Raw genomic sequence first — 10,776 nt, 5'->3', positions numbered from 1 at the left:
TATGTGTGTGTTTGTGTATGTGTGTGTGTGGTTTCCTTGCTTTTATTTTAAATATACATATGTGAATTACCTAAAAAAAAAATACACATAACCCGAAATTACTATTCGTGTTTATGTTATTTAAGAAAATTGCCTTAGTACTAAATAGGTAAATACTTTCTCAAGCTCACTGTCCGTTACGATAGGTCAAGGTTTTGAAGAAAACAATAAACAGGAATATTTGTCATAGCGAGCGTTTTGCTCTAACGTGGTTTTTCATAAGAACTAAGCATTAGTGTCCGAAGTCTTTTACGGCTATGCTCATCCGTCCGTCTGTCGAAAAGTATCAGAGCAAAAACGGTACCAGGTGTGGAGAACAGTGTCGGACATAACTCGGGGCCGGGGGCTCTAGGGTCCTCCAGTTTTTTGAGTGACGAAAATAATTGAAACTATTATTTATATATTTTGAAAGATTATAGTAAGCGTTGCTTTTTAATCTTTAATGGAAAATTTTTGAAACATTAGATACAGATTCAGTTGTGGTTTCTCTGTTATGGAATGTGTACAACAATACTTGAGGTTCACAATATCAACGTTCATTCTAGACATAATACCCATCGGGAGACAGTTAAGATGGAAACTTCTGCAGGACCTATGAAAAATTGTAACTTCATGATATATATATATAATCTGGTTGCCTATCATAGTCTGGTTGCTGGCTAGTCCCCCAGTTTTTATTTTCTAGATCCGCTACTGATCGAGAAGCGGATTTTAGTAATCTATTGAGTGTCCCAAGAATACGTTCCATCTCCTTGGTTATTCCTCATTTCAAACCGGAAGTGGTTCAAATTAACCATTTCTAGTTTCAACGTTTATCGCTATAAAACTTAAACGGTAATGGACAGTGAGACAAGCTGTTTTCTGTAATCGATTCAGCGTCTCAAGAGAGCATATTGTCACAATATGCAGCACTATCAAAATCGAAAGGGCTTAAAATTTACTATTAGCTCTGGTTTCAATGCTGGTTTCGATAGAGCAAACACGGTAGAAATATATCCAGGAGCGCTTTCTTACAATGGATTCAGTGTTCCAAGAATAAGCTACTTCTCATCCCTTAACCTTCTATTCAAACTGGAAGTGGTAAAAATCAACTATTTCCAGTTTTAACGTTTGTCGAAATAGAACGAAAACGATGAGAGATACGACTAGAGTGACCAGAGGGCAATGATTAAAAAACCGGACACATGGACTTAGAAAGCCGAACTTTATGACTTTGTAAACCTTTTCCCCATACATGACAAGACAATTCAATTCATTAATTGCGTTTAGGCATCTTTGGTTCAAGTTAGTGGGAAAGCTATATTTACAAATAACTACATTTTTATGTTAAAATTCTTGCCTCATTGATATTTCTTTGCCCCTCGAGCGGCTTTCAATAGACACTTGTTCTGCAAGAATTCTTTAAATACTGTGTATGTCACTGCACGTTCAATTGTCATTTTCTCCTTTGAAGTTGAAACAAATTTGAAGTTCGGACTTTGTGAAGATGATGTTAAGTCGGACCTTGTGTTAAGTAGGTTGCTTTTCTTTTGGGGGGGGGGGAGAAGCAGCATTCATTGATGAAAATATCCGTTCACAGTAAAGAATATATGAACCAACTTTGAAACTCGCAACTTTTCTTACTTTACAACTTACAAAAATTTACTGACAATAATTTGCAAATCCTGAAATGTCTGAGACTGGAGATATCAAGCCTTCAGAATAATGGATAGTTAAACATTTATAATGACACAACTGAAAAGCAGGACAAATGGACGTCTGCTTGACTATTAAGCCGGACACGGGACAGGACTTCCAAAAGCCGGGTTGTCCGGCCAAAAGCAGTACATCTGGCCACCCTAGATACGACAAACAGGTTTTTGTAATCGATTCAAAATCTTAATAGATCATACCATCAGTATCGCAACACTCTTCCGAAACTTACTAGTACTTCCGGTTTAAATATTGATTTTAATAGAGCAAAAACAATAAAAGATACCAAGAATCTGTTTTTATGTAATCAATTCAGCATGGCAAGAATAGGTCCTATCTCCTCTGTTAATCCTATGTTCAAACCGAAAGTGATTGAAGTTAACCATTTCTGGTTGTAACATTTATCGCCAGACTGAGAAAAAAATTGTAGGTGTCATAGGTTACATGCGTAATTCCTGTAGTTTTTGGACTTAACGTACAGCAGACGTATAACTGAAAACGCATGTTTTATAATACTTCCCGTATAAGTGTTCCATCTATACGTACTTTCCGTATGAAACAATGTAGGCGGTCAGGATCTCACATACAAATGGACATATATATATATAACATATAGCTGAGGAAGGTAACATAAGTATATGCATGTGATATACGAAAAACTGTTAGATGTCAGACATCCTGCAACGGCAAAATGTAACATCTAAGAGCAGTGCCAATGTAGCATACAGATAACGTATGCTCCGTACTGATTTCTATAGTAAGCAAGAAGATAGCGTATATTTGTATATACAATATACTGCTGTCCGGAGAACGGATTTTTCTCTGTGCACGGAGCCAAAATGGTAACACATAAAGATAAACTGTATTAGAGCGAAACCGATTACAACGTATTGCAGTACATAGTAAAAGTAACGTGCATTCCTTACATGGAGCGAAGTAACAAACTGAAATGACCGATACATTGTGGCTAAGTCGGAAAGCAAGTTCGCTCCTTCTGCTTTCATTGAAGCAACAGCGTCTACACCAGTGAGAAAGCTAAAGTAAGTGGAAACAACCTGCCATCTTCACTATTGCACGAGGATATTGCCCACACATTCGAAATTAGTTTCTCTGCACCTACTAGGTCCAGCCGCTAGTCTGCATTACAGGCAGACTGCAAAGGAGATTTCAAACCGGACCCCAATGCTTTCGTTCCGCTGAGCATGGAATCTAGCAAACCTAGTCAGAGAGTCATTGTTGTCCTTTTTTTTTTTTTTATGGACCCTCGTTTTCGGAGTCGATTTTGGATTCCAAGTTGGCAACCCTGTATCTCGAAACAGAAGCTGAATTCCAGTAACTGTAAGATTTTTTTTCTCTTGTTTTGATCTTAGGAATCACCTCCCGAAGTTTGTTCACATGTTTGTGTTTAGTTCTAATTGTCAGGAGTCTATTTTGGATTCCAAGTTGACAACCCTGCATCTCGAAACCGAAGCTGAATTCGAGAAATTGCAAGAGAATCTTTTTTTTTTCTTTCTTGTTTTGATCTGAGGAATCAGATCCCAAAGTTTGTAACAACCTTTTCTTTACACACTGTATAGCCTACTGCGTAATAATTTGTTTATTTTTTTTAATTTTTTTAAACTGTTAATTAAAAAGTTGATTGGCGATGATTTGGAATTTAGAATGGGTTTATTTAGAATTCAAAGAAGGACCACAATGCAGTACAAATAATTTCACTATCTTGATAGTTTTATTGTTTGAGGTAATGATGTAATGTTTAACTCTCTGCGTGATACCATTTCTTCACCCCCTACATTTCTGTCAAGTTGACTGAAAAAAAACTCCATAGTATTCAAAAAACTTAAGTGGCTCTTCGGTATGCCTTGCATATTCATTCACCAAAATTGTTCTAAATATGCATTAAATAATACAAAAGTGATAACTCAAAGTGATACCCTACCGTCCATAACTCTTAATATTGGAGCAGTATACATTGTCTTTTCTCTTTCCCTCTCGCGAGTGAGTAACAAAGTTCCAGTGTAAATAGATTGAACGTAGCTTTGTCTATAATTTCGAGTAGCCTAGTACACAAAAAGTTGTGTCCTGAGTTAAAATTAATCTATAAAAACTATACATGTGCTTGTGCAATTCTTCAATATTTCTTACTAAGAAACATTCTTCTTACTAATATTTCTCGTTGTGCATAATAGATCCTCTGGACCAGTAAATGCAGTGATTAAATGCAAAAATATATGTTGAATATATTTTTGAAGTTGGCCTGGTAACTTAGTTTTTGCCTGCCGTAATTGGATAGCATAGACGGCGTGTTGTCTAAGCGGCCATAGGGAAATATTCAAATCTTAGGAATTTGTAATGGTTTCGCAAAAAATCTTCAAAGGCGCGGCAAGAAATAGAAAATTCGCTTGTTTCTATCGCAGAAATTTAGCAGGCATTCAGAAGTGAACTTGCCCGTACCTAACTATACAGCAGCAAATCCTTGAATATCATTGAGAGGAGACGAGTCTGGTGAAGGCTACAAAAGTCATATAAATCAAGAGTTTAAATGCGCTTTCCTATACACGTAATAAACCTTGGATAACTAGCGCTTGTGTAGATTTTATGATGCTGTGACCAGTAAAATAACATGAAGGCACGTAAATGTTACTGAAGGCTTTAAAATAATAATGGAAGGTAATTGTGGATATTAACACTGAAACTCATCTATATATATAAAAGAGAACGCACAAAATCCTTTGTCCGCTCATCACGCTAATACGGCTGAACCGATTTCTTTCATTTTTGGGGGGTTGTTAGGATTTGGACCCTAGATGGTTTTTATCATATCACTTTAATTTTCAATTACCAGTGTCTTGAGATAATTGACCAATCAGGTGTCAATACGTACAAAAAATCCTTTGTCCGCTCATCACGCTAATACGGCTGAACCGATTTCTTTCATTTTTGGGGGGTTGTTAGGATGTGGACCCTAGATGTTTTTTATCATATCACTTTAATTTTCAATTACCAGTGTCTTGAGATAATTGACCATTCAGGTGTCCATACGTACAAATCCTTTGTTATTAGTTCATCATAGGTATAAAAATAAACGTATTTATATGCAACCCGCATGACCCTGTGACTCGGCGGGTTAACATAACTGACAGGCGCTATAAATCACTTGAAAGCAAAAAAGTAAAAATTATCTAAGTAACAAAGTTTATTGCGTTCCGGGATGACCGCAGCGAAGCGGGGCGGGTTGGGGTGACCGCAGCGAAGCGGGGCGGGTTAACATAAATGACAGGCGATATAATGTTAACATTAGTGCAATCTTCTATGGTTTTTATCATATCACTTGAAAGCGAAAAAGTAAAAATTATCTAAGTAACAAAGTTTATTGCGTTCCGGGGTGACCGCAGCGAAGCGGGGTGAACGCTGCTAGTTCAATATGTTTTTAAATTAAATTAAAGCGGATTAAATTTGGTTTCAAATACGTATAAATCATGAAATAAAACCTAAAGAAATTTACAGGTGATAAAAAATCACACAACCGATGAAAACGCTACAAAATGTGTTGAAAATGACCACCATTTACTTCTTCTAGCATGACATTCTTCGGATCATCTTCCTCAACCCTATCAGGATTGTTTCACGTGAAATGTTGCGTTCACAGCTCGTTGAATGTTGGTATCTGTTGTTCTACCAAAGTATGGAGATGGGTTGTGTAAACTGGACTACGGACATCCCCATAGTAAAACGTATTGTGGAATGAGACCAGGAGACGGAAGTGGCCGCGTTGGGTTGGAAATGATGCACCTGGTAACACGAACTCCAAATATTTCAAGATCACGTGGTTGGTATGAGAGATTGTAACTATATCTTTTCCTTTTCCTCATCAGTCAGAGTAAAAAAAAAAAAAAAAATCCCTGACCAACTGAAGATGTTCACTGTTGGTCGTCGTGTGGAAGAAAAGAATGAAAATTCTCTTTCGAAACATGATACAGCATAAGCCGATCTTTTGGGTATGGACGTGATCCCATGCTATAGATGCGAATTGTCATTTGACTACAAATGGGAATTTTGTGAATTCACGTACCCGTCGAAATGAAACCAAGCTTTGTATGATCAATATCGGTTAACCAACTCCTCCGCTATACGAGTTACATGTTCCGTAACTCACTGACAATACTCAACACGCTTGAGGGAATCACCTGACTGTACCTTACTCATAATTCTGATTTTATAGGGAAACATTTGTAACTATTTTCTTACACCAGTACGTACTGTGCCGTGAGAGACACAACTCTGAGTACACACTCTGTACAAAGACTTCTGTCGATTGTTTTTCATTTATTGCTATGTTGTTCATAAATTTGTTCTCTTTGAAAACCGTTGATCTGTCACTTCGGGGGTCACCTGACACGCTTCCAGTTTCCTTGAACTTATTGTACAGACATTTAATGATTAATTTGTTCGGAAATACCTTTTCTTGAAGTGCCTCTGCATAGCATCCCGCGGTGACTTAGTATTTCAACACTATGCACTCTCCCAGAATGAAAATTGTTTGCTTCAATATGTCCGAGCACCGTACATTTATATCACTACCTGTGACCTGCAACAAAAGAAAGAGATAAAGGAAAAGTGATTGAGTAAAGTCTATCTGAGCGGGACGCATTATTATCTCTATAATTTTGAAATACATTTTGAATAATTAGTCATATTTTCCGTTCAGGAAGTCACTATCACACTTCAGATCTCTACAACTGCTATACTGCATGGTCGAATCAGCTTCCTCCTTTTCTTCATATCAGCATTGCAACCTTCTGTGTGTAAAAAAATTTTAAACCCTAATCTTTAACAGAATAAGAAGATATCACTATTACGTTTAGTTTAATTCCAAGAGAATACGAAGTTGCAGTATAGACACGTCAGTTGTAAGTTGGCAAGTTGTTCTCTGATAACTTTATATATAAAGGTTCAATCATAGGATTCAGCTATATACTGACCACAAAGTATGCCGAGCTAACTACACTAAATTTATTTAGATATATTTGTTTTAATTTTTAAGAAATTATAAGTGTTTTCTTGTGCTCTTCCATGTTGGAATGAATCACACAATTCACTTCTCCGTTGAGAATGCTGTCCCAGGGCCACAGTTGCTCATTGGTATCTAGTTAAACTGGTTAGAGCGCTCAACTTTGATGAGTGGGGTCACTGGTCGCAGTATGCACAAAGTGGACTCTGTGAAGAATAAATATGATGTATGTGGGTTTTCTCGAGATCTTTCCGTTCTTTCTTTATCATAATCATTCAACACATTATCACCGCCTTCCTTAGCCGTGGGACATAATCGTGGCATGTTAAAATAACCTATCCCAGAACAAAATCGATAATAATGATTGTTACTATTATTAAGAGTAGTAGACCTAGTAATATTAGTAATAGTAGAAGTAGTATGAAAGATGCTTCCAGCCATCTATTAAATTATTTCGTGAACAATGTAATATTTGAAATTATGTCGAATTGACTTTTTGTACTTCTCAATTGCTTAAATAAGATGTTTTTTCTTGTCTTTTTTTTTTCAAGAGATGCATTGAATATGTTATAACAAAAATAGCCAAATATACAAGATTATATATGTAGGTTAGTCATCCAACATAGTTTTCTACTTTTATCTAAACGGGAAAACCTTGAGAAAACCCACCAACGCATGCGGTGTTTATTCACCAAAAGCGGCAGCGTGGGCAGCGATCGAACCAGGAGTTCCACCAGGGTTGCCAACCGTCCCGATTCTGTAGGGACTGTACCGATATCTGACTTATTTGTCCCGCGTCCCGACTAATGTCCCGGTTTATCGATTTTCAAAGTTAATTAATACTTTTACAAAGAAATAACTTACTCTTTTACACGCCCAGTTTTATGTAGGATATAGAATCAATTTATCAAATTTGTGGTTTAATTTGACTCGTGAAAAAATAGTTAGCAGCTCGTCTTTAATTTATAGTCATTCCCTAATTGTTTTGAGTTGATAATCCAGTTGATTATGAAGATAGTATATTCCATGCAAGAAAAAAAAATAAGGTATCGCATTCATTCAGGTTCGTGCTATTCAGCTGATCATTTACATTGTTTTCAACCAGGGCCGGCGGAAGGGGAAAATATCACCCGGGCAAAGAATCCATATGGCGCCCCCTACAACCCATTGGTATTACTGAGTTTAAATTTTTTGCTATGCTACCTTACAGATAGCTGCTTTTAAAGGATAACTCCTTGAACTCTATAACTATAAGAATCAGTTATCAAACTGAGTAAGATCTTAACTTTTGTCAGTTAAATACACAGAGTAAGTTTTGGTTAACGATATACGAAACAATTATTTACACATGAGCATACAAAATATTCTACGTCACTGATTAGAAATTTACAGAACGATTCAAGAAACAACGATTTATATAAAATTAAGATTGATGATGCGATACAGCATTTATTTACACATATATAATAAACAACCTTGTTAACTGCGAAAGAGAACACATATATGAACAAAAGAACATACAAATATATTTTGTAACAGCATTGTACAAAGATTTCGTAATACAAATAATACAACCAGTAATATAATTTTATATCTTTATACAGTTTTAATGCAAATTGTGCTTTGACTTGTTTACAATGCTAAGTAAAGTTAACTTTTCGTGCCTTTTTCTCTGCAAAGTCTTTAATTAATGTATCAGTGTCAAGCTCACACAGAACATCACATTCAATAGACATCATAGAAAGGCCTACAAGACGCTCTTGCGTCATCGTTGATCGTAGGTAGTTCTTTATAAGTTTCAACTTGGAGAAACTTCTTTCTGCTGAAGCTACACTTACAGGAATAGTTAGTAAGATTCTTAGAGCAATAGTTGCATTTGGAAATAACCCAATAAGGGAGTTCTTGCAAATATATGTAAGTACTTGCAACGGTTTGCTCCCACTTTCAGAACCGAGAAATGAAGGTAAAAGTAAGAGCTCTTGATATAACTGAAATCCGTCAATATCACAGTGATCTTTGTCTGTTAAAGATAGTTGTAAGTCCTTGCAACACTTTAGTAAATACTCTTTGTCCGTTATTGGATGGATGTCATACAAAAACCCAAATATTTCGCTGTGCTGCTTCAGTTGTTGAAATCTTTCATTCAGGGAACAGATAATTGTGTCTAATGCGCAAAAATAGAAGTTACATTTAAACGCACTGTATGGATCATTAATCGGTTCGTCTTCAGATTCATTCAAAAATTGTCGTTTGACTTTTCTAGGTCGGAGTTTTGGTTTATTCTCAAATTGTGGTTGAATGTCGAGCTCTTCAGCAATTACTTTGGCATCAACCAAAATATTCTGGAAACCTTCATCACTTCGCATGTTCTCAAGGCGACACTTGGTTTTCTTAAGCAGATCAACTGCTTGCTGAATGTCCACTGATTCTTGTTGGAAAACATGGCTAACCACATTAACACAAGAAAGAACTTCATACCAAAACACCACAACACAAACGAACTTAAAATTCAGGAGCTTCCTAGCCAGGGAACAACCCTTATTTTTGCCCATAACGTCTATTTTTGAGTTCTTTGATGCTTCGAAAAGAGCATCGTAAATTTCTCCTAACTGGTAGCGAAACGATTTGACAGCATCAATACAACTCTCCCATCTAGTATGACTAAGAGGTTTCAAAGTGAAATTGGATATATGTTTTTGCAGAACAGACCAACGATATGTGGAACTAGAAAAATAATTGTATACTTCTTGCAATAAAGCAAAAAAATGTACAGCCTCACTACAGCACATTGCAGAATCATTCACAACCAAATTCAATGATTGGGAGCTACAAGGGACAAAAAATGCTCGACTATTTAGATCTAATATTCTTTTTTGAACGCCTGAGTGCTTTCCTTTCATATTGGCACCATTATCATACCCTTGGCCACGCATGTGTGAGAGAGGAATTTTCAATTTTTCTAATTCTTCCAAAATAGTGGTAGTTAGTCCTTCTCCTGAAGAATCATTTATGCACAAAAATCCCCAAAAATGTTCTTCAATGGATGGTTCCTTACCCAGTTCTACCTTCACGAAACGAACAATTAGTGTCATTTGCTCTGTATGACTTACGTCTGGTGTACAATCTAATATTACGGAATAATATGTCGCTTTCATTAAATCAGTCAAAATTTTATCCTTTATTTTTGACCCAAGGAGTTCAATTATTTCATTTTGAATGTCCTTGCTCAAATAATGTACATGTGTCTCTTTACATGTTATTCGTCGCAAATGCTCAGCCATAGTAACATCAAACTGTGCAATACACTCAACTAGTTTGAGAAAATTGCCGTTGTTTCTTAAGTAAATAGTGTCATTTTGACCACGAAATGCCAAGTTCTGGGAAGCAAGAAACTGAATTATACACAGCAGTCGTTTGAGAACCTCTTTCCAACGCTCAGTTTCATTGCGAATAATTGCTTGGTTTTCAGCGTCAACTGTTTTACCTGACTGTAATCGGTTTGCAAGTTCAAACCACGATTGGAAAGCCTTCATGTGTATGTTTATTGTATGTTTATTCAAATAGCAAAATGTTTAACTTACGTCTATTACAATTTCCTGTGGAAATGATGATCCATCTTCGTTTCGTATATCAATTGTTCCAGATTTCAATTCTTCTTCTTCCTCCTGCGAAATGCTCGTAATCGATCGATCCACCTGTGGAAAGGAAAAGAACTAATACGTTACAAATAAAGTTTCTTTTCTTAAACGAAAAAAAAATATATTTAATTTGTATTCTAAAGGTGAAGAAAATGCATAAATGATAAAATAACTGCGTATAAATATTGAATCTACATATTCCGTGTTCATTGTGAAAATGTACAGTTAGGAAAACAAAAAATGGGGCGATTCTTACAGAATCTAGGTAAGAATGGCCTCATTTTTTCTTTTGCTAACTGTACATAAAAATTAAATTCTCTCCGTATTCATTAACAACTTTGTGTTGTGAAAATCATCAAGAATCAGCGCATTCATAAAATAGATGCGAATGCATTC

General features: G+C 36.1%; 1 protein-coding gene across 1 annotated transcript; it reads right to left on the bottom strand.

Annotated features, from left to right (window-relative positions):
- Positions 1-8,382: 8,382 nt before the first annotated feature.
- LOC145689345 (zinc finger MYM-type protein 1-like) lies at positions 8,383-10,275 on the bottom strand. The gene has a single exon (XM_081763494.1). The coding sequence runs from the start codon at positions 10,273-10,275 to the stop codon at positions 8,383-8,385; it is 1,893 nt and encodes a 630-aa protein (XP_081619620.1).
- Between the last annotated feature and the right edge of the window lie 501 nt (positions 10,276-10,776).

This window comes from Thermobia domestica, chromosome 7, assembly GCF_964235325.1.
Source record: "Thermobia domestica chromosome 7, izTheDome1.hap1.1, whole genome shotgun sequence".
Taxonomy (NCBI): domain Eukaryota; kingdom Metazoa; phylum Arthropoda; class Insecta; order Zygentoma; family Lepismatidae; genus Thermobia; species Thermobia domestica.
Note: the sequence above shows the minus strand (reverse complement) of the source record. Positions and strands in the feature narration are given on the sequence as shown.